The sequence below is a fragment of the Haliaeetus albicilla genome, chromosome 5 (genome assembly GCF_947461875.1).
Source record: "Haliaeetus albicilla chromosome 5, bHalAlb1.1, whole genome shotgun sequence".
Taxonomy (NCBI): domain Eukaryota; kingdom Metazoa; phylum Chordata; class Aves; order Accipitriformes; family Accipitridae; genus Haliaeetus; species Haliaeetus albicilla.
This window is the reverse complement of record NC_091487.1, coordinates 18,896,785-18,921,996: the sequence shown is the minus strand read 5'-3', so window position 1 is coordinate 18,921,996 and position 25,212 is coordinate 18,896,785. Positions and strand designations below refer to the sequence as shown.

At 41.2% G+C, this 25,212-nt stretch overlaps 1 protein-coding gene across 7 annotated transcripts in view; it reads right to left on the bottom strand.

Moving 5' to 3' along the window:
• Positions 1-11,827: 11,827 nt before the first annotated feature.
• Positions 11,828-25,212, bottom strand: part of CCDC88C (coiled-coil domain containing 88C) — a 100,978-nt gene continuing 87,593 nt past the window's right edge. For 2 of the 7 annotated variants that reach the window (XM_069783619.1, XM_069783623.1), the window contains 8 exons: positions 24,143-24,232; positions 23,082-23,320; positions 18,965-19,147; positions 18,491-18,559; positions 17,624-17,692; positions 16,570-16,871; positions 15,385-15,600; positions 11,828-14,157 (listed from right to left, as the gene is read on the bottom strand). In XM_069783619.1, the coding sequence (XP_069639720.1) occupies positions 13,141-14,157; positions 15,385-15,600; positions 16,570-16,871; positions 17,624-17,692; positions 18,491-18,559; positions 18,965-19,147; positions 23,082-23,320; positions 24,143-24,232 (2,185 nt within the window). In that variant the 3' untranslated portion in view covers positions 11,828-13,140. The remainder of the gene's footprint in view (positions 14,158-15,384; positions 15,601-16,569; positions 16,872-17,623; positions 17,693-18,490; positions 18,560-18,964; positions 19,148-23,081; positions 23,321-24,142; positions 24,233-25,212) is intronic. The other 5 variants (XM_069783620.1, XM_069783624.1, XM_069783625.1 and 2 more) reach the window with 5 other exon arrangements.

The following is a 25,212-nucleotide window of genomic DNA, read 5'->3' as shown; positions in this document are numbered from 1 at the left end:
AATATGAAGGGTTGGTATCAAATTTATCAGGGCTACTCCTCTGTTTTGTTTTTTTATTTAGTACTTATTTATTATTTAGTATTTATATGTATTTTTATATACATATATAAGAATACATATATTAAGAAAAATCACACAGACTAGGATCTTTCAGGAAGCAAAGTAAAACATTTGTTCCAGTGCCTTTTAATCCACAATTATGTACCCTTGGATATCACAGCTCTTTTACTAGATTTAAAGAATTTATAAAAGATTATATTAAGAAAATGAAGTGCAGTTACTTCCTTGGCAATATGTGCACTACTCTTCAATAAGAAACAACAGGGCATTATATTGGACTACTTGCCTTTCCCGAGAGTCTGCCAGGGACAAAGATCACTTTGGTATCCAGGTCTTGCTGGTGGTTGTAGGGAAAGCATTTCCACTTCCTTCAGGGTCCAGGCTGCAGATGGTGAACAAGTCCTGAAAAGACCCACAGACAGTGATTACCCCTTTGGGTGCCAGTAAAAGCAGAGTCACTGGTGGAAGAAACATTGTGGGCAGTATCTCTTTCCTAGTTCCCACCTTGGCTGCAATTCTCTGTCATGCTGAACTGCAAACATGCTCAAAGATGTGTTAGATGTTAGACACGCATGGCCAGAATATCCAGAAAGCAGAGCCAGAGCCTTGGTCATCAGACACAATATATGTCTATCAGAGTGTGCTAAAAAGGCAGCACTTGACCAGTGCAGCTGGTAAATCAGGCCTTGCAGGTGGAGCAGAAACAGTCACTTTCACAAACCTCCTTTTCAAAAAATTACAAAGCAAAATAAACTCCAGAAAAATCCCAATTTGCTTTTCGTTAATCCAGCCATTCTATTTTTCTTGTCTCAGCATGCAGATGCTATAAAGCAGATCACTAAAATAAAGGGATTTGGTGGCTTGGGTCACCTGCTTTCATCACTTCCAAGGGGGCACAACACGGTCTGTTGCAGACCCAGCCTCCATGACACACACTCAGCAACTGCATGTTGGGCTGTATTGAAAACTCTGAAAATGAAAAGAAATGACAGTTTTTGTAGCCTTTTACCTCCATGAATTATACAGCAGCTATTAAAGCTGACAAATAGCTATCATTCGGTGCAAGTGGCAATTCTTGCTTTTTGCTTGCTTTGGTCAAACCATTTTAATGTGTGTGATGATTAAGTAACTCTGCTGAATCAAATAGTCCCTGGCTTGCATGTGTCAGAACCAGAAACAGCAAGCTTCAAAAAGAATGGAGCTAAACTCGTGCTATAAATGTCACAGATGCCACAGAAATGCAGCAGGAAGGAGGTCATCTAGACCATCTCCTTATTCTAAGGCCCAATAAGGAAAGCTACCTCCTCCAGAGTTTTAGCTTCTTAAATTGCCATTGAGGAAGACTCTGCCTCTCGTCTGGCAATGTCTCTATCCCCTGGCTAGGCTTGATCTTAAAATCGTGCACTAATATAAAAATCTTAATCTTCCATGTTTCCAATTAATTTATTTTTTTCTTGTCCTTCTGTAAATGGACATGAAAAACAGTCTATTGCTACCTTTCTCAATGTTAATAATTTAAATTTCTGAGGATTAATCATGCTGTCCCTCTTAGACTTTTCTTTTGTAGACTAAACAACCCCATTTTTTCAGCCTTCTTCACAGACCACGTTTTCCAGACCTCTGCTCACTCATGACGATCTCGTTTCCAGTAGTTGGCATCCCTCTCTAAGCGTATTCCAGTGGAGGCCTTTTCTGGCAGTGTTGGCTCTGTTTAATTCCAATTACCTGATCTGTGCTTTGCCTATAAGGGTCAACTTTCCTATGAAGTTTGATTTAAATCGTTTCGAGCACCCATTTTTGCGAGGATAGGAGGAAAATAAATAACATCTCTCTTTTGCAGTGATAATCCACATGCACATTCCCATTTTGTGTAGCTGAGAAACAAGGACTTGCTACTGCTCTTTCTTCCGTCCTGGTACCATCTCTAGAGCCCTTGCAGGTCCAGCTCTTACACTGCACTGAGGGGTGGCTATGCAACACAAGGCATCACTTGTTTCAGCTGCCAGTGCAAGAGGGAACACTGCTGCAGATTTCACTGCAGCCTAGGCATCTTGCTTTATCTATCTGTTCTCCTCCTATTTTCTCTTGGTTTTGTTCTTGTCGCAGTCTGCACTGCATCATATATTATTTTTAACCTTTTCCACAGGTCTCAGTTTTCACTCTGCTGGGCACATGCACAGTCCTCAGATCTGCACTCCAGGTGCTTTGGGAAGATGCATGGACCAATGTCCTAGAATTTGTGCCCAGAATATGTCCCAAGTGGTGAGCTTGGCTTCAAGACTTCCCAGTGGAAAATGCCATTGTCTAACACACATCTCACAAATAAGCTCAATCACCCAGGCCACCGTTTTACCTCCAGAAGAAACTTCAGGTCTCTGTCCTTGCCACTGTGCAGGCAGTTGTCAGGTTAGGCCTGCTCTCTTCCCTCTCAGTGTCTGACTTCATGGGATTTCCCAGCTTCCCTTCAGAGCCTGCAGGGTTCCCATCCCTCCAGACTCAGCAGAGGACCCAGAGCTCAGCTCTGTCTTCCAAGCCAACAGACAAGCACCAAGCTCATATCCTAAAGAAACGAAAGAAAGAAGAGCCAAAGTGCTCACTAAGCAGAGCACCATGTGCATCAGTGCTCTGCCAGCAGCATGACAGGGCTTTGACAAAGCTGGCACCGATAGAAAGCACTGGCTTGAAGAAGTGCTGCCGATATCATGACAATATGTGAGGCCTGTGGCTGGGGTCACCCACAAGCAGCACCTTGATTATCCTCCTGAGGTCTCTCACATGTGATGCTGGCTATTTGGGAGCTTCCATCCTTCAAACAGTTACTCTGAAGATGTACCTAATCCTTAACTATTTTAAAGACTTTCATTTCTGTTAGTAATGTCTGTTGACCAGACTTTTATCCCATTCACCATCATGCCCCACAGAGGAAGAGACAGAGTCAGGACATGCAGGGGACTCCTTTTGCAGCCTCCACTGCCAGTGAGCAGTGCCTTTCAGCTGACTTGGTGGGTTAGTGCCTCAGCTCTACCTCACATTGGCTAGCACAACTCTGGCCGGGTATCAGCCAGGCTCTGCAGGGCTAGAAATGCAATCTGAGGCCAGGTAATTTAGCTTGGGGTACTGATGCTTTCATAATTCAACTTACCTTATCCCTTTCCAGGGATATTCCTTGTGAGAGCATGTACCTTCAGCAGGTATAATCTCTCTCCTCGCTCAGAGGTTACCAAACTGGCTCTCAGCTGGCACCTTCAGCAGCTACTTTCTGGTAGGTGGAAAAAAGATTGAGAACTCAGAAAAACTGGGGATCTTCTGCCACAAATTAAAGCTCAGCATGGTGACAAAGTCTGAGACCATCTTAGCTCGTCACAGGAACATGTCCACACCTCATAACCAGCAGGAAATTCTGTCTCTGTCCTCACCATGCTGGTGTTTCCCAAGCTCCCTCAAAATGTAAATTCAGAAGTGCTCATAATTTCCGACTTCTTCCCACCTCAGCAGAGGTAGGAACTTGGAAGGACAGCAGAGACTCAGTAAAGTGGGTGTGGACAGCAAGCCATCCCCAAAGGGTTTTTTTTGCCAGAGTATATACCTCTCCAGTTTCTTCCTGAGGCTGGGAACATGTTTCATTTACACTGAAAGTGTAATTTAGCCATCTTTCACACCTAGACTGCAAACATCCAACACAGACGCTTCATTTTGCACACCAGAAATGGGCTTCATGTGGCTGAACTTGGGATACTACTAATACTGTATGGTGTCTACATGCGGATTAGCAGATGTCTGCAGAGGATTAAGGACCTGTAGAGGGTCAGTTAGCTTGTCCTAGAGTGAGCCCCTGTGGTACAGCTGCAGGTAGCTGGTTCTCCCCTTTGCCTATAAGGGGAGAAAGGCCTCAGTCTTACAGAGTGAAGAGTGAGGAGATATGAGTATTACACAGCCGTCCAGGAGCTCTACCGGTTTCTATTTACAGAAACAAAGACACAGACACAAAGTTGAGAATGCACGAATTTCGATGCAAAGTCTATCAGAATAAATACAAATTTTTCAAATTCTAAAAATCAAAATCTAGCAGGCAGGGGTAGTGAAACCATTTGTAGTCATCACAGCTACTCCAGAGTCCAGGCTAGAATATCTCTGTTCTTGCTATCTGCAGAACAACAGACTGAATTCATCCTTTCCCCAGCTATTATGCCACTAAAGAGACACTGGCTTTGATGTGTGGCCTTGCAACTGCTGGTTGTGTGAAGGACCCATGGATGATTGTGGATGTGTTGGGAGTAACCAGCTGGACCAACTATGAATGCATGCGTGAACTTCCATTCAGATATGGAAAAGAAGGTTGGTCTCAGGTAACTGAAGTTCTTCAAAATGGATAGCCATGTGGACTTGAACTCCTGGCTGCTGTTCTTCCCCCTATTAACATGGATCTGGGAATTTTAGTTTGAGAAGAACCATCGTCATAAGGTGGTCCATACGCCAGTGCCCCAATGCAGTGGGGAAGACGGGGTCTAAATGTCCTTGAATCAATGCTTCAAGGGCAAAAAAGCCCCTGGTCTTCAGTAACTGCAGTAGACGGTCAGTCAAAGTACAAATGTACATAGTTCTCCAGATACTGGCATTTCCCATAAAACATTGCTACAAAGACATCGTGCTAAAAACAATAGACTGAGTTAGTTCACTTTTTGCTTTTCTTCTCACTTCCAGTTTTAGATTCGCTTGTAAGTATACTCTCCTTTTCCCAATAGACACTGTCTGTTAAACAGATACAGCCTGTTAAGAGTTTAACACATGAAGGGAACACTTCTTTTGATTTTAGTTACAAAACTTTATATGGGTGAAATTTGATCCAATAAAGTCTTGTTAGTATCAGTTTTTATTCATTTGCCTGATTACATAAGAAGAAAACAAGCACGTGTTTGTATAGGACAGGGTGGGAGACTGAAGGGAATTCAGGATCTGCCAAATGGGACTCTGCTACCATTGATATGGCTGGTTAAATAAACAAGGAAAAGGATCTGTGTTCATGGGAGCTGCATGTGTGTAGTATGACTGGTCTTCAGGAACTCAAGTTTTTTTCAATTAAAGAAGCCAAAATAAGCAAGGAAGGAAATTCTAAAACAATGAAAATGATGTGGAAACTCTTATTGTTAAAAATACTTAGGGCTAAACAGAAACACTATTGCCTCAATATGCAAAAAGTGATACGGACCTTCTTTAACATATCTATCATCCTATTAGTATTTTTAAGGGATAACAAATCCTCACAGATCTTTAACCATCAAAGATATCTCCTGGTCCTAAAACATGTAACAAACAAGCGTAGAAACTGTTGTGAGATCTTGCATTAAAATCCTGCTACAGATAGTAGAATTCTGTATTTACTGTGATGAATAAATGTTTGAAAGACATCTCAATAAGTAGATTTTGAAATTTGAAAACAAGACTGGCTCTAGACTTCATGCAAACGTGCATCTTCTGCACCACAACTACCCGCAGTGGTTTGCAGCACATGGTGTATTTCAAGGCTTGGCCATCACTTGTCACAAACACGGAGCAAACTGGAGCAATACAAATGAGCTAAAGGCAGATACAGGGAAGAGACACAGTGAGAGTGCCTATGTCACTGTGTCACTATGCCTATTGTCACTATGGAGGGATGTGAGGGAGGAAAGGCCCCTTGAACTGAGGGCACTGGTGTATTTGGGCAAAATGTTCAAGCAGGATGAGCAAGGATGAGGCAAAGGAGTGTGGGGAATGTTTGAGACAACAGTGGATGAAGAGCTAAGGAGCATCAGAAAGCACTGAGAACAGATGCTGAGATCAGGACTACAAACTGACCTCAAGATTTGAGAATGTGACCGCCTAACATAGAGTCTGGCAATGGTAGAGAGGTACAAAGACATGACAATAGCAAGAAAAAATGGCAAAAATGTGACAGCTGGCTGATAGATGACTAAAACCTTTAGCAATGGAAGCAGGCATGGAAAGAGTAGTGAAAACTGGAACTAGATCTGGAGGTAAATAGGGTACAAAAAGTGAACTCCAGGGTAGGAAACAGTTAAAGATAACACTCTGGCCTGAGGAACAGAAGGGTCACTAGTGCTGGAGAGAAGTCATGAAGAAAGGAAAGCTGCTGAAGATAAAGTGGGCTTGGCCAGACTGTGGTAGCTAGTTGCACTTTCTGAGCTGTAGGACAGAATCTAGCAAGAAGGCTCCTTTGTTTGCAAATTTCATGCAAAGAGTTTTCTGCTAACACACCATGCAGTTGTTCTTGGAAGAAGTGAGTTTAGGGCCATACTAAAACATTAAAAATATATTGTTCCCCATCAAACATACATTACCCACCTCCTTTAAGCCTCAGCTATACAGGAGCAAGATACTACTATGTGGAAACATAAGAGAAAGTAGCAACAGCAGAGATATCCTCGTGTTAAGGAAGGTACCAAAGCTGTATTCTGGAATGTACATACTGGTGCCCTCATCGGATGCTGATGTAAACCTTTTGTGCCCTAACTGATCTAAAACTAGTCTACATGCAGGAGGAACAACTTTACCAGATAGCTGGGAGATCTAATGGAAATAGAGTACACAAGCTGTACAGTCCTGCTTACACAATGGTGTTAACACAGGTCTTTAAAGCATTCTACCCCTTTGTTTCATTTACTTAAGGACTAAAAAAGCTGTGAGCAAGCTCAAGAGACTGAGGAAATTGACGGTTACCAACCTTAGCTTAATTTTAGTTAAATCCCAACTAAATCAATACAGGGTCTATCCCACACAGCTTGTGCCTGCCTGCTTTCTCCATTTGCTTTTTCACAGAATCATAGAATATCTTGGGTTGGAAGTGAACCATAAGAATAATCAAGCCCAACTCCTTGCTCCTCGCAGGACTACCTAACACTAAACCATATGACTAAGAGTGTTGTCCAGATGCTCCTTGAACTCTGGCAGGCTTTTGCACTGCTATGAACAAGCAATCCTTGTTTAGAGGATTGCAGTTCTAATAAAAGTTCCCAAGATTTTCCTTTCATAGACATTTCCCCGATTCTCAGCGCTTCTTCTACTTTCACTCACAAATAGCCAAAAGGGTCCTACAGGAGCACTCTCAAACTCATTGGGAGTTTTCCATCTCTGTAGAAGGTTGAGATGCTGCAGCCGAATATTACCAGGTAACCAGCGCCTCTGAAACACACACATCCATGGATTAGGTATTTTATGGGCCCACAGTGCACACACATGCAAATTCCAAGTTTTAGATAACTAGAAAAAAAAAATCTTCTTGCATAGGTGCAGAGAAGCATTTTCCAAGGGTTTAAGAAGAATGGGGTAATTTTGGTCAGAGATATTTAAAGCAGCAAGGGAACACAGACTTCCACATCCCATAACCTTCGAAATACCCTGCCAAATGGTAAAACAATCAGACTAGAAGCACTACAAAAAACTCACTTTGGTCCTTCACAGACATAAGTTTCCCTCTTACTTCTTGCAGAAATCTCCCCTCCCATGCAAGTCTCTAGAGATGTCTCAGCAGACCACTGGGGAGTTGTGCTTTCTCCAGCTGGAATATCCTTCTCAAACTCTCATGTTCTTCCTTAGCAGTATGTTCCCAAACACAAACTATGCTTTACTTGCCATTAATGTGTCTCTCACCTCCAGAGCATGTCAACTACTGAAAAAGCAAGTGAGGTGATCTTTAACTTGCAGATTTCAGGGATTTGCACATGAAGAAGCTGCCCACTGTTCCTAGTGTGGTATAGCCCACCTCCATCCTGAAACCAAAGGCAGCCAGCACCTGATGTTGGAGAGGGATGTTGGAGAGGAGGGGGACCCTCTTACATTTTACCTGATGATGTTTTCTTAAAGCAGAGGCCATTTAGCTCTCCCATAAACTATCTCATACCATAAATCAAAAGCATTAAACCACTATATTAATCTATTTGATTCCATAAGAGCCTGGTACAATGAGTCTCACCAATAGCTTCATTTTTCCCTTCCTAAGCACTCTCTCCTTCAGCATAACTTTCAGATCACACCATAGGGTGACACTGAAGAGTTTTCCCTTTGTGCAATACATGCTTTTCACAGGTTAATGCCAACGCTTAGATCTATTGCTCTTCCTCATTCTGGTATGCAACACACACATCATGTACTTTGGCATAGCCTCACCATCAGAGCTACATAATCCTCAGTTATGATAATCTTTGGTTAAAAACGTGCAAGTATTTCAACTAGAGCTGATTAGAACAGCATCTGGGAATGATAGAGTGCTGACATTAGTTTCCATGCCATTCTGTGTTTTGTTTTGGACACATTTTAGGCTTCTAGTTTCTGTGGAATAACCACATTTTCCTTGTCCTGTTGTCAGTAAAAAACAATTTCGCTCCCCCACCACTAGCCCCCATCATGCAATAAACTGTCCCTTCTGTGGCTTCAGCAGGGGTAAGCACAGGTAGTCTGGCATTGGGGTGCCCACTCATCCATGTTACTCTTTAATGGGATTCTTCACAATCCGCCAAATCTGAACTAACCTCAACTTTGTGTCACACTTCAACTCAGATTTCACTGTCTTTAGGACCCAAGTTAGCCTTTTAAAGGACTTTCCCATTTGAGGAGCTTTTAAACAGCAGCTCTCTGTTGTCTACTGTTCTCTTCATACTTTTGAAGAAATCCTTGTGACTGGAAAAACACCATTTAGTTTTGCAAAACTTGCCATAGCTTCTCCCAGTCACCTTAAACTCCTGTAGGTACTCTCTTAAATCGTAATTTTTTTCACCACTTTCCAGCTGATGCCATTCTTAGTTCTTATGGCAGCCTGTAGTACCAGCTTTCAAGATACACCTTCACAGCCCAGTCTATTTCTCCAGTCTAGCAACCCTTCATAACTATAACTTCATTTGTTATTTTTAGTAACTGAACTATTTCACTCTGCGCTGTTAGGTCAGGTTAACTCTGCCTGGTACTTGCCACTTGTAAAAACATTCTCAAGTTTTCCACCTTGCCTTGAACATCTCCAGTGCTGCCAGGATCTGATATTCCATGACTCTGATGGGCAGAGAAACAATTGTTAGGATAAAATTTTTTGGTGAAGCTTAGCACAACTGATTTTTCCCCCCCTCCCTTTCATCTAAAAATGCAAAACCACAATTCCAATGCTCTCAGCACAGCTAGGTAGATGTTTAACAAAAAAAAAACAAAAAAAAAAAAAAAAAATTGTGTTGATCTCTTTACATCCATTTAACAATTTAACATCCAGGTTGTAGTCATTTCACATGAACTAATGATTTCCGTAGCATTTCTTCTATGTTCTGTCTTAAAGTCATTTACCTGTGGCTGAACATCTTATATGCCCCAAACATCTGGATGATGAGAAATAATTTCCAACCACATGGTGTTCCTTGATTGCATCATTTTTCTAAGCTAAGTACTAGCCATTTTTACAATGCACTTACACTTGAAACTTACCTTGTTACAGAAAAAAGTAAATTCTATTTCTCAATTATTCTTCTTCTGGAGATTTTATGTTCTGAACTCAACTGAAATCAGAAAAGGTCTGTTCACTTCACAATCAGCTCCCAAGTTTGAGGAACGGTTGAAGAATATCTAATAGGAAAAAGGTTTCCATGACTCAGTGTCTCTGTAAAGAATCTGGGCTTCAGATTTCTTGGTAAGGAGATACTCTTGTTGCGGCAGAGCATGCAACTCCCTAGAAGCAATTTCCACAGCAGCCATTTCTTTTACTTCAAGCAAATATCATTGTCCTGCAGTGCGTGCAATTTTAAGCAAAATCTGTTTCCTTGTGTCAAACAGCTTCACGTACTTCAGAGTGTGAGCATGCTGGAGGGAGCGGGTGTTGCCAAAGGCACAGCCCCTTGGCATTCTCAGAAACCTACCGGCAACTTGGCCGCCTCCTTGGGATAGGATCCCCTTACAAAAATCTGTTCCTTAATAGAAAACTTGACCTAGAGATTTAATGAGCCACGTATACAAACTGAGACACTCCATTATTGGATGCTGCTTGAAGCGTTACGTCCAGAACCATTCACAGCACTATTTAGCACACATAATTAGCAATCTTCAGAGAGCACACGCTTCCCACCCTGTCAGTAAATATCAGCATCCTACAGCCCTTTGCCATGCAGAGCTGGGAAAAGCCAGCGTGCTGAAGCCTAGGGCTCCTACAGAGAGATGTCCCTTCTCCCTGGTGCTCAACACTTACCAGTGTACGGCTGCAGCCACCGGCTCGCCAGCTTGCTGCCGGCACTCCCAATGGCCGGGCCCGGCCGCCTGCCCACGCACGGCGGGTCTCAGCAGCCTTCGAAGTTGTGCAAATCAAAACAGTTGCTCTTTCATCACAGTTCCTCTTTTCTTCTTGGAAGGAATCAAGAAGTCTGAAAGGCCTGGCAGCTCTGCCCCCTTCACTTTTCACTCACAGAAAAACCTCTCCCGGCAGCTCCTGCCATCTCGCGCAAGCCGGCGCCTCACAGGACCTCTACCTGCCCAGCTCCACAGAGCACAAAGGCAGGAGGATTTGCCGATTACTCTCTCTCTCACAACACAATTGACTTCTCTCCCAGGTTAGCTTTGACATACCAAAACACCCATTTATCCTACCAATGGCTGCTCTGGGCACCCCAGAAAGGCAAAGAGTAGTAGCACCTTAGCTGTGGGCAGGCCTTGTTCTCCCACCCACCCCGTTTCCTACCTGCTGGTGCAGCACACGGCAGGAGCACGACAACCTGGGAGCCATTGTGTCTACCAAAGAAGACTTGAAAACAATTCATTAATTGAGCAGGCTGCAAAATGACTGCACCTGCTGTGGCAGGACAGGCACCTATACCAAAACTTCCCTTTATGTTCTCAGGAAGGCCCAAGTGCCACAGCATTGTGTGCTTCAACAGTTGTTCCACGCTACAATGTCTGTATTTAAAATTATCTGATACTTGAAAGGTACTATGTTAAGTACATTTTTATTTAAACTCACTAGAACTGAGAAAGTAAATAATTGTAAATAACTCAGAAAATGACAACTAAGGTGTAAGTGACTGGGCAGGTATTTCTAGCAAAAGCAGATCTACAGTAACTGACAACTCACAGATCAATTCCTCAGCAGTCCAGCCAGCAGGGCAATTGAGCACATGCCTCCAAAAAGGAGCTGAAACAAGGAAGAAACACCTGTCTTTCACCTTTAGTGATCTGGCCAAGAATCAACGTTCAGAGGGAATTTCTGGAAGAAGAATTTCAGTTTATCAAAAACAATCATTATGTTCCAAGATTGTTGTATAACACATAATTTTAAAATTGTTGCAAAACTATGGTTTGCAATTAAAATAGCAGAGAAGGCAGAAAATTTCTTTGACAATTCTCTTCATGTTCAAAGATGAATAATTTCTCACTTTTGTAAGACAGCCTGAGAGTTAAGCATGAAACAGATTGTACAACTTGCACGCTTGGTCAAAATTGACAGCATGCTTGGCATTGTCTGAAGTGGTCAGAGAAGCATAAAAAAATCTAACAGTCTGATTCTACAGTGACCTGGAAGTCACTTAATTTGCATGATTAATCCTACTAAAGTCTTCAGTAAGAAGGTTACAATCAAATGGAAAGATTTCTGATATGCCTTCTGTGGCAATATATAAAACCAAATGCAGCTCTGTCACACAGAGATGCAAATCAATACTGAGGCTTACACAAAGCTATTGCAGACAGATCTCCATCCAGCACCATAAATCATGGGGTTTTTTTTCCCCAAGGAAAAAAAACAAGTACAACATCCATTTATTTTATTTTAATCTTTATTATAAACAATTTTGTAGTTTCCAAAATGGGATTACTACATACTAGATAACAAAAACATCCTCAACTGAATCAGTTTTAGCTTTTACTAGGTTAAATCAGAACCAGCAAAACAAGTTTTTTTTTTAAGGATTTAGTCTATTGCAAGAAAAACAGCTTTACAAACATGAAATAGAATTAAAGATAAGCATTTGATCATATATACATAAGCAGCTCATGACACTCTGGACAGAAACATACAAGGAACTTCTTTGCACATAAATAGATTTTTAAAAGTATATTTCTCTCACATGTATACAAAATTATTTTGCTTTCTATACTGAGCAAAGTTCTTGGAGACATAACCAAGGATTTCTAAGAGACAAAATCCCACATATAGCTTAGGATGTGGGCTGTCACGCACACGAGGATGCAATAATACAATTTACACAGCATTCCTATACAATACTTGAGCTTCTTATATACATACTTACAAGACACTTTTGTACATGAGATGCCACCTTTGCAATTGAAATGGCATCTACCCTGAAAGGCTGCATTAGTTCCAGTGTTTGTATAAAACAAGTTTCAAAAGGCAGCACCACTTGGCTTGCAGAGTCAAGGTTCCACTGAGCTGCAGCTATAGTGAAGGCAGTGGAGTAATTACACTGACCTCTCTGTGCTCACACAGTCCCAGCGGGGAAGGTTAAGAACCCTTGAAGTCTACACAGTCTACACAAGTTTACCTCTATAAAATGTGGCTGTGGAGAGAAAAATTGATTTTAACAGATCCATGGCTGAAGCCACACACTTTGGCTCTTCAGCTTTCTCTTCAAGCTACTTAAAGCCAAGTGTCTGGTTCTGTTTTTCCGGGAGAAGTTTGGCTTTTACATGAACTTTTCACTATGGTTAAGTTACTTATCAATGGTGGGGCTGGGTTCAGCACACACACGTGACCTGTGAAACTCTTCTTTAATGCAGGTAGAAGGGGTGCACAGTGCAGCGATGACAGAGGACCCTGCTAAGCTTCTCCTGGTGTGGGGAATGCTCAGCACCTGTGAGAATCAGGTGCCAAGCCTGCTGTGAGATTAGGTCAGGCTTCCACTTTGTTTCAGGCACAACAGTGTCAAAAGAAGGGCTGGGGTTTTGCTCCTTGCTTCTCTTAATCATACTTTGTCCAACTAGAAAACAGTGCCCGGAGAACAGTCAGAGCAGCATGCAGGTGATGACTTTTAAGACTTGGCACAGTGTCTAGCCAAATGCTACCAGGACATCAGCAATGCCAAACACACGTACTACTGCATCCGTGGGTTACACACACCCATACTCATACCAAACTGTCTGCTGATCCCCCTGGGGGTCCGGAGACCCAGGAGTACTGTTGGAGCTGCTTCCTCTCACAGGCTCCTCCATAGCCCCAGCACTGCCTTCTGGCAGCTTACCCTGGCACTTGGTAAGTAGGGCATCTCCCTGGCCTTGTCCTAGGGAAGTATTTCCCTCAGTCCTGCTGGAAACAGCTCTGGCAGGGGCCACTGTGGCCACCTCCCCAGTACGAGGGGCTGGCTTGGGTTTGACTTTAGAGAGAGTGTGTGATGTGGGTGAGTAGTGTTGCCCAGGGTTCACACACTCCTGTTGCTGCGTGTTCAGATTGCTGGTGGATGCAGTGGGTGAGGCAGAGAACTGATGGAAGGAAAGTGGCCTCTCATCCTGTGGTGGGGCCAGGGAAAGGCGCCTTGTGTCAAGCTGCCGACAGCGGGAATCGACACCTTGCAAGGAACCTGCCACCTTTGCAGACTGTGGCCTCTCTCTTAAGGTTGCCTGGGAGCTGGTTGGCACAGAAGCCCTAGTGGTTTGACTGACAGCGTCCTTGCCCCCATGCAGGTCTGCTGCTGACTTCTGAGGGCTCTCCTGCCTGTATGTCTCTGGGCCGGTGGCTCTGAGGAGGTCTGCAGAGGCTAAGCTAAATGCCCTGCTCAGCGATGTACTCCTCCTGCTCACTGTTCCAGGCTGCTGAGGCTGTGCCATCTGCCGCATCCCGCTGGCAGGCTGGTGCTGTGGTGTGTGAGGAAGCTTAAGGGACCCCTGGGAGTTTGCCAGAGGCTCAGGTTCCACTTGTCTGAGGTTTGGCTTCATGTAATTTCCAGGCTTAGCTGTTCTTCCTTCTTCATTGGTGGTGGTCATCTTTACAGTTGCAGCAACAAGACTAGTGGGCATCTTAGCAGCCTCCTTTCTGGATGGCTGAACCAGCAGGTTCCCAGTAGTTGAAGGCTCATTTGCTTTCCTAAAATAATCGCTGAGCAAGTCATCTTTGTTACTGGAGGTGTCCTGCTGTGAGAAAATATGCACATGCCACATTAATGACACCACTTTTTGTTTAAAGAATCATGCAGAATTTTGTGTTCAGATGATCTTCCTTCCCAACTAATTCAACCCAAATACAACCATAGATTTTATATTTAAAGAGGGGAACAAAAGATATAAATGTTTACAATGGGTATAAATCCAAACCAAGGAGTAACATGCTCATCATAATTAGATCATGACAGCCTTGTTTGCCAGACTAATTGTCTTAAATTTAAAAAGTTTCATCTCACTTGCAACCAGGGCAGCAGCTCTTTTGCTTCCTTTCACAGCAGCCACTGTCACTGTAATATGAATATCATATTAATGACAGCCACTGGTATCAGCAGATATCAATGATGGTCTGTCATCTTCCAGAATACAGTTCATCTGGATAACACTCTACTGTAACTTCAGAGATATAAAAGGAGAGTATACCCTGGGGAGATGTGCTAGCATTACAAGAAAGTTTCATTGCTTCTTCATTGATTCCCGTCACCTCTCCCAGTCAATATACTACACGTTAAAAGCTGTGTGTACAATATAACGAAATGTACACAGAATCATTACAAAAATGGAGAAATTATTGCTTGTCTACAATTAACTTGCAAATTTCAAGTCAGACAATTAACCTGGCAGTAAAAGAAAATATACAATGAATATTTCATGGGGATGGCCCATGCAATCCAAAGATGGTGGTATTTGATCAGCTGCCATTGGACAATTAGTACGAGGCATACTCAGAATAGTTAAGGGACATGCTTTCTTCATGAAAAACGTGCTGAAACAAGCTCATGGAATTTACTTCTTTACTCTTCTCTAGGGAGTATGTTAAAGCTTAATATATTCATTTCACTAGCGCTCCAAACATTTCTTCCAGTCAGAAAACTCGTTTGCTGGAAGTGAATACCATCAATGGTAATAGTGCAGTGGGAAGATTTCTATGCTCAACTAAATGTTAAAACGTTAGGGTTATTTTTAACTTCACCTTAAGCTTCTATTACGCACATTAACATTACAGAATGACTAGTCCTCCAAAAACACGCATGTTTATGAACAAGCACTGGAAATACCTTAAGAGCAATTAATGCAAGTGATCTGGCAGCCTTTAAAATAACAGCTAAGAGTTACAGTATGCTGCTATAGGTATTAATATGCTAGCAAAAGCTGTGGTAAGTTGGGAGCTGTTGCCTTCATAGCAAGAACAACGGATACCCTGGGGATATACAGTGAAGTAGATCTCCTATTTCGCCTGCCTGTTCTGTGCCTCACGCTGTCAGGACATGAATGACTGAGGACTGATTCGAGTGACTGCGAAGGTTCCTGACGGAGGGAAGGACATAGGGAGTAGCAAGAGGGATACAGTGCATCAGCTTCTAACAGAAATTGGTGCAATGAAATCATTTCACTCTCATTTAAACTGCGCCGACGCTGAAAAGGAACAAGGATGACAGAAAGAATGAAAATGGAGACATGATCAGGTACTTACAGAGAAAAAAAAATATCAAATTTTAAACACCTCTAAAAGCTAAGAAATGTATTTAGGATAATAAGGGAATAGGAGGTATATTTAAATATTGCTCTGAAAATTCAAGGACCAGAATTTACTGATGCAATAAAATGGTACAGCTCTGTTGATTTAAATACTCTTACCAAGGCATTCATGAAACAGAAACGTCTCTTCACTTACACTATCAGTGAATTGTTCTTAAGACATTAACATGCTCAATACTGCACCGCCTCACTACTGTACAGCATGTCTGAGCAGTAAAAGACAAATGCCATCTAGAAAACAAACATTTCACTTCTGACAAAGCACTTCAGCATGCAGCATATTCCTGCAGTCATTGAACCGTGCCAGTCAGCACACAAACATGCAGCATGGTGAAAGCATTGAGAACTTCCTTCAGTCAGAAAAATATTCTCTCTCAAATGCACTGATAATATTTTCAGATTAGGAGATGGTTTTAACAACTGCATATTTTGCACTTCAGTTGAAAACTACTGTTAGGTTTCATTTCTAATTACAGATTTAGCAGCTGAAAATTACACAGAAAACTTACCAGTTCACAAATAAAAGTACCTGGAGATGAGAACTGATGTTTGATATTAAAAAGCCCTAGCAGTCCAATACATAGTACTTGCAGTGAATTATCTGCCTTACTTGCCATATCTGATACACCAAAATAAATTAGCAGAGTGCTGTGCAAAAGTTAATCTTGCCTTAGTTGTTGGAACCGTTTCATTCATTTTGCAAGATTCAATAGTTCTCTGCAAGTTCCAAACCTATGAACAAGGATCTTCTTGTCTTTCCATGTTTCCTTACACCCTCACTCCCCTGAATCAGCTTTGAACAGTTTTTTGACATCTGAGAGGGGCTACCTAGCTCTATTCACTTACACTTGGTGGGGACAGCCTGTTGCTCTCCTCTAAGAACTCTTCCAAAGTTACCATCTCACTGCCAGGTGAGGCAGACCGTTGCCTGCCTGCATAAGACTGGGATGGAGTACTCTTCTGAGGTATATCATAAGAGATCAAACCATTCCTGTGGGAGGAGGACTCATGCCTGCTGCTAGGGCTTAAGACGGCAGAAGCGGAGTGAAAGGGATAGGTGTCTCGGAGCAAGGCTGGTGCCTCTCTGCTTGGCACCGTATCTTCGCTGCTGAGACTCTCAGTTCTACCATGGATATGATCTAAGGAACCTGAGGAGAAGCATAAATATCATTAAAGACACTGTTCTTCCCTCATTTCAGTAGATTTCTCACAGAGGTAGGAACTCTATCATCCAGGGCCACTTCCACACAGACTAGGTGCCATTTTTGACCTTGCTTTCTTCAACCCCCAAACTCAAGGCAGTCAGAACTTTGAAAAATCAGGACTAGTAAATGTCTTACAGTACATACTTTGAGCGCCTGTGTTAAACAAGCACAACTACTTGTCCAAAGAATAGGAATAACACAGATAGTAAGGGCTCTGTCCCAGTCCTGGCTGTGTGTGATCTGAGAGCCAGAACCTGGCAGTGGGAATGCAGAAAGCAGATTTTCCACAGTGCCAGGTCACCTGGGATCCTTCAAGGATGCACAATTTCAGCAAAAGCAAATCTCCAGAGCGCACTGATTCCATACACAAGCTGTGTACAGAGTAAGTACAGCAGAGACCTGTTGTTGTAAAAGGAGTGCAAGAGTGGCCTGATACTTCCCACGATACGATGCCAAGGCAGATTGAAGCAAAACTAGACTGCCTGCCTTAAAAGCCACCCTTTGCCAGAATCAATCTTAGAAAAATACTTCTTGCCAGCAGTTTTGATTCCCAAGACAGCCATGTTCAGATTGCATAATCATTACAATTTCAAAACAACAGTCTCTCAATTTAATTGGAAGGAAAATGGCATTTTGCACACAGTTTCACGGAATTTCACTTCCTGTTTGTCAAGACTCAGCTGTAAAAGCTTTACCTTTCAAATTGAGAGGTGAACTACTGCTGGAAGCGTTTCTACTGCTCTCTAAACTGTTTGGCCTGGACGCTGAAAAACACAAAACAAGCATTCAACAAACAGATCTTAAGTTCCTCTGATTCTCTAAAAGACTCAGTTATAGCTTACCTTCTGAAAATAGGACCCATGCAACTAACTCACTTTGAAAACATTAACAATGTAATATACACAGTATGCCAAAGCCTAGACAGAGTAGAAACCATTTTCATTTTTCAAGTCAAGTTGTTCAGGATTCATCTTGTTTTTCTCACTTATTTTTTGCCCAAAGAAATATGTTCTGGGTTTTGCTTTTACAGCAACTATAAACAAAGTAATGTAAATACTGAAGAAGTTCAACAATAAGTTGCTGTCTCCTTCTCAGTTTGTTTCTTCAGAAGGAGCTGGTAACCAGCCTGCAAATTAAGTCTTTCACAAATCTCTAAGCAGGCAGTGCTGCTGCTGCACCAGTGCTCCTGCTGTGCATCCATCCCTCCTACCCCAATTTTTTTTTATTGCTGATTCACTCCCTTAAGGAAGGAATTGAACACTGTCTGGAAAAATCAGCAACAAATCTGTTGGACATGCATTAAAGGATCTGTTGCTGGGGCAAGGGAACTTGTCTCAATGTCAGCATTGTTTTTGAAAATTTATTTTGGGAAAACATCCATTAAAAGCTTCTCAGTAGAAAAACAGAAGTACTTAGACCCACATTCCCCAAATGGTGTTGCATTACTACATCTCATTCTATCATGTTAATTTAAGTAAAATGCTCCAGGACAGTTCATGTGGAAGCAATGAAACAAGTCTTTATGTAAAGGTTTAGAGCATTCGTATATGCTACAAGCTTACCATGCTGTCTGGTGCTTGCAAACTCTACCGCAGGGGACTGTTCACATAGATTATCTTCTGAATTATAGCCTGAAAAGAACACAAAACTTAAAAGGCAATATTAAACCCAGGAAGGTTGATCCTTCACATCAGTCTCCAATGCATTCTAGCAGTGTAGAAGACTGAGGTGATCAAGAGACTTTTATAGAGACAACATTGGAAGAGCAGCCACCATCTTATCACTGCTGTGAACCACTGGGCAGGGAACCATGGGAGAACTGACATCCAAATGTGGTCTGTCAAGTTGATGACATTACAGGAGTGAGGAAACCCTGTATCTGATCAATTAAACCATTAAGTAGATAAAGTAGAAGTGAAAATACTAGTGCTCTCTTTTTGTGCTTGGATGCCAGTAGAAGCCATGTTTCACCCAAGCAGGAACTATGAAGTAGCCTGACTTGTACTAACAGCTGGTATATTAAATGCACTGAGCACCTTTTGGTCTGTTCTGGAGCCTGGAGATGGGGGTGGAAGTGTGCAGATGAATAGCTGACGTCGAGTAAGTCCTGGGACCCAGTTCCACACAGCAGTGTTTTGTTGCAGAGTCTGCTGAGATTTCAACACTATCATTGCTGCCTCCATGATGGGAATTCCTCTTTTGCTTTAGGTCCATTAGCACTTAGGGGGAAAGAGGTAAATAAATACGAGTCAATGAAAAACAGCATTAGGAGATTTGTATTTATCTGCCCATACAAACATGACAAGCAGGCACAAAGAAACTGCACAACAGAGGCACTAGTTTTGCAAGCTTTTCCATAAACAGTTCGGTACGGGATAGGAAATTTCTGCCACCAGTTTTTCAATCATGTGTGCTCTCTGTAAAGTGTGGGAGTGACAAGGGCTGCTTAGTGCCAGTGGGAGGGTTGATATTATACATGCAACAATTACCGTGAAAGGAGGAAGAAAAGGAGCAAAGACATGAATGCAGAAAAGATAAGTGAGGTGTGAAATTCCCATAACATTATTCCTTGCAGGTACATTTTATAAGCACTTACTTCAGTAATAAAATAGAATAAGGAAAGAGTGACTGTAGTCACGCTCCTATTCAAAGAGAAATAATGCTGATTTAGAAATTATTTAGCATGATCCGCACACTAATAGATCTTTGCTGTGGGGTAAGAGCTCAGACTCTACAAGGTTAAAACTCTGCTGCTCTTATGATGCTCTGGTGCAATGACTTTTAAGTGGAATTCCTAGGATCTAAATATGAGAACAACAAAAACTACCTGATAGAATATTATTTAGATTCAGAAAGCTGAAGGCATCTTTCCTAGCAATGAGGTAGGTTAATTCATTTCTTGTAATGAGAATGTAATGCTTTAAGGCACACATAAAATAGAACAAAATTTAAAGAATTTACTATTGGAGACACCCTTAATGAGATGCAAGATTCTGGTTTTCTACATATTTCTATGGAGTACTTGCTTAACTAATAGTAACTAAATGCTGAAAACACAGAAGAGTGCCGTGGTCAAAATAAACAACTTGCAGAGACAATGGACAGACAGTTAGTTCAAAGCACAGAGCAGCAGCAAAGCTGTATTAGAGAAACGGACCAAGATACTGTCATCTTAGATGACTCCTAGAAGCTGACTTCAGAAACAATGTTTTCTCCCACAGACTGCGTGGGCTCCATAGCACAGGGCTGGCGCTTTCTCTCGGAATTGAAGTTTATGGCATGCCTGTAGGGGCAATTACTGGCTAAAGCTTGGCATGCAAATCTGTATTTCTAATTGACTTTGTAGATGCACTTAACACCTTCCATAGATGCTAGAATTATTAATTGCTCTGGAGACAAATGTTCTCTACAAATCCCAAAATGGGCAGCAACAGGCTGTTGTGCCAGTGTCCCTGGTTGTGCCACAGAGGGCCAGATCTCAGAGTGAGAAGGGAGATGAGATATTTTGGCCTCTCTGCTGAGCTCCCCGTAAAATATTGCCTGTGCTGCACAGGTCTCTCTAACACGGAGTGGGGACTGGACCCACACATTCACTTCAGAAGCCACCAGGTCATGACTATCATGCAGTAAAGAATTCTGGGCAACGGATCTCTGATGAAGGTTATTCCCAAGCTTAAGAGAACAAATCTACTTTCTTCTTCCAAAAAAATCTGTCAAAACTGAAGCAGCAGAAACTGAAACTTTAGCTCAATTCAAGATGAATTTTCATAACTGGAAGCGTAAAACCTTGCTGAACAGCAGGTTTGAATGCAAACGTCAAGCCACTTTGCAGAGAATAATTTTCCCAGTAGCTTCCACTCTACATTCAAAGCTAGACTATGTAAAAGCAGACAAAGATGTTAAAAAAACTGCCATTTTAGCATTTAGTGGCACAGAATGTTGGAAAAATCTCCAGAATTTGAAACTGCTTATATATTAGATTTGTATTTTAGTAGGACTACAACATTGTAGAAAGCATAGCAACAGCAAACCAGTTCAACACTTCAACTGGACACGATGCAAGTATGTGATTGCAAGAAAATATCGAAGCGCATAGCAACTTCACTTATAACATGCACCACAGCCAATATACATACGCAAACTGTATGCCATGAGGTCCCCTAAAAATGTGCTGCATTGAAGAAATGATCCACAGTGTGCAATAGTGATTCATCTTCTACAGGAAAATTTAAGTCCATGTTCACTAATCTGTGCTTGTATTTAGAGTATTGTAAAGACATGCTGAGTGTTTCTATCAGGGTGTGTGTTCTTTTAAGACACGTGGGACTTTGTTGTTGTTGTTTAAAATATTTGTCAGAAATAAATGAAGATAAATGCTAAAGAGAAGGTGTTAGAAATCTCCCAATTCCGGGAAAGAAAGAGGTTCATTAGGAGAGGATGGGATGTCGGAAGAAGACCAGAACCGGAGCCGATTAGAGAGAGACTGATGATTCGATGGAGACTTAGGAGACTTTTCTTTATCCTTGATTTTGCTTCTCAAAAAGGCAATCTTTTTGCGCTGCGCAGCTAAATTGTTATCACCCAGGTATCCCAAAAAGAAGAAGAAAAAAAAAGTAAAAAAACCCTTGTAAATAAAACGTAAAGTGTCTTAAAATAGATTAAAGACTATGCAACTAGTAAAAACGAAAAAGGCTAAACAAAGACTAACATATATTTGGAGGACTGATTAATGCATAGTTAATCATAATTAATCTGACTCAGATTAATGTATAGATTAACGCATATACATAAAATATAAGCATGTCCATTATGAAATTACTGTTAGGTCACCCAAAATGCTTTTACTTAATAAAGTAAAAATCAGATAGGTGTGCATGTTACTTGGTGATAATATACTCAAATTTCCTAGATGTCTTCTAGGCTTTAATAGTGATGCTCATCATCTCAACATAAGCACATTTCATATAACACCAAAAAGAATGAAGCCCCAGAGACTTTATATTATCTCTGGCACTCCATGAGGCCCTTGTTCTGTGGCAACCAAGACCGAATTCCCAAGGTTGAACTTTGGATGCATGTTAAACACTTAACATCTCCTGGGATCACATGGATGATCTGAGACATGCATTTTTATTTTAAGTGAATCAACAACCTCGAAGAATTAGAATGGAGAAAGGGAAAGATAAAACCCAATCAAAACAAAAACTTCAGCCAGACAGACACCTGCAGTAGTTTATAACAACAGTTCTACCCTTCCCAGCTGCTCCCCTTCTGTTTCCCACACTCCCCAGTGGGAAGACAGGAATTATTATTTAAGGATTAATTTCAAAACCGCTTCTTGAAAAGTATTCCTGGAGGACAAAGATCTATACATAGAAGCTGACAGAAATGATCTCAATAGAATAAGAAAAGCTTGGAATATGTATTACCTTTAATAAAGATCACAGAGTTATTTATTTTGAGGAGCTTTCTTTTAAATTTCCAATAATTAGGAACACCTGATTTAATGTATAAACTAACTAAACAAAAAGAAATCACTTCATCTTCCTTACGTTCACCTTACAGCATACAAAAAAATCATATCATCATTTTAAATTAAGAAATTCTGAGTTTGATTCAAAGTCAAAACATGGTATCATTCTCAAAAACAATTAATTACAATAAATTAGCATTTTCTGTGTTATTTCTTTTGTATGTGCGCCATCTCCTGGCAGTGGCTGTAAGACCAGCTATTACCTATTTGAAGAGTAGCTGCTAATGAACCATATTATATGGTCCAACTTTAAACTGCTTTGTTGCAAAATCCCAGTAAATGAAGTATTTCCACCAACTTATTCAGTAATGTGCAATAGATTCAGGCAAACCAAGAAACTATATACAAAAGCTGAAAGGAGAAGTAGTAGATAAAAGGAACAAATCAAACTAAAACCAAACCAAACCAAAACATAAAACCTCCACTTTCTAGTTTACTCAGCTTTTTAGTTTAAGGGTCTTTTTTTGCTTATTAAAACTTTGAGTTTATTAAAAAAAGGGATATAAAATGTAATGTGATCTAGTATTAACATATCATACATATTAAATCTTCTAAAAATCTTTTTTAAATCTTAAAAAAAATACTGTTCAACTCATGAATTTAGGCTGGGCATTCCTTACCTTTGTTTGAAGAACCCCCAGGATTCTCCCTCTCTTCCATAGAGTTTGACCCTTGAGAGGTATTATCCTGAGTCTCTTGTTGATGTTTCAGTTTTTGGGAGGCAGATGGAGAGTTTACCGTCTCTGGGGATTCAGAATGCCACGGAGTGCTTTCTGCTGCTGGTTTCAACCGCTCCCTTGTCTCCTTCTTTGGCTTGATTAGTTTGACTAAGGCTCTGGCCCCAATCCAGTGGTTTTTCCTGATAAAGCAGGTTTTGTGAATGGGATTCATAAAACGCTACAAGAAGTACTCCCTGAAGAAGTTTACAGCTGTGCTAAAGCCATCAAGCCATCCTACATTCTTATTTGTTTACTGTCATGAATTGGTTAGAAAGATGCAGCATGAATTTCACAGAGCTTGAGATCCTTTTCTCTCCCAAAGGCAAGATGATTTTACAGAAATATTTCTTCACCACAAGAAATGTGACAATCGTTCCCTCTGCTAGAAATCTAAACTACACATATGGACCCACATAAGACATTTTAACAGTGTTAAAAGGTCTACTACAGGAACAGACTGAGGAGGAAAGAAATGAAAACTGCTTTAAAGATGAATCCTGCTCTTTGCTAGGGCTATCAGTCAGAACTATGTGTGGTGGAGTTAGCTTGGCTCTTTTTTGTTGTTCTTAATATAATTTTTTAAAGTCCTTTCTCTCTGATGGACTGCTTATCCCCTTTGAAAGAGAAGCTCTGGAAGCTCCTACTGCTGCTTAGTCACCATACTGGGGGTCCCTCCCCCCTGCTGGGGACACGATGATATTCATCAGGGCAAAGTGGCTCTTTTCCAATTAATATGTTTCAGATCCCAGTATTAAAACAGAGGGCCCCATGTGAGGTACTGTGCTCTATATTAACACAACCTGGTCCTTCAGGGAATGGCTTGCGGAGCAAGAGTGAAGAGAGAAGTGGAGATGACACTGTCCTTATTTCAGTTGAAATTTCTGTTATCACCAGTTACGAAGAGCCCCTTCTGACCCTCACAAATCTGTACAATAACAGAACTGAACCCATATGGGACTTACTTTTTTGGAGTAGGATCATAAAACTTGTACTGATCCATTATCTTCTCTTCAAGTTTTTCCTTGTGTCTCCTTAAGGCATTCAATTTATCTCTGTGAGGGGGAAAAGCACATTCTGAAACATCTGTACAAAATTAAGCATAATGAAAATATTGAAGACCAAAAGCCACCAAGGGAGGAAAGAGATTGAAATATCTTCCTGTTGTGTAAGCTTCAGAATCCTACTGTCTGTTTAGAGGGAGCAAATGCAAAAGCCTACCAAACTTGCTGATGGGAGATTTTTGTGCAATAAGCATGAAAGGTGAAAGAACAACAGTAGATTGGTGCTAGATTACTCACTAATAACGCAGGCAGAGTTGCTTTGGTGGGTGTTAAGATTAACCTTTTTCTGGCTTTTGAAAACTCGTTTACTCATTGTTCAGTCTTATTCACAGATTACTGAGAATTACTCAACGGTTAAGATCATTACATAGTGTGAACTTCTTGTCTAGGTGATAACTGGGTATTTTATTCCTGTTCTGCTTACTCTGTTGTAACTAGTGAAATAAATAAAGTTTGATCTTTTTAAGACTACTTTGGTCTCCTGCGAGCAGTGTCAAAGCACTTTCAGCAGTGCCATGTAATCTTACGATTTTTTTTACTCATTGTTTTATTAACCTGCACAGTGGATGTCAGGAAATCTTTTTTCATTCAAGTAGTAGGTCTAATGTACCTCCATCACAGAACTGTCAGACACCTGGATAAATATCCTTAGAGTACATTTGAAGTGTATTTAGCCAATTTCAGCAAACAATTTCTAACATTTCAACCATATAATCCAGTACTGAAATAAAAGTCAGTAACTCCCACATCATCCTGAAGTGCTTAGAGTAAAATTCTTTGGATTAAGAACACTTTTCTTCCTTCTTTCATACCTGTAAGAGAAATTCACTGCAGTGAGAACAGGATTCTTCGTAAATGTACAATATGTTTAAACAGGGTATCTCACTTAAGTGTGTCACCTTGTGCATGGGGGACACAGCGGTGAATGTTGCATCCTTAAAAAAAACATCGAAGGAAGTATTTCTTATAAT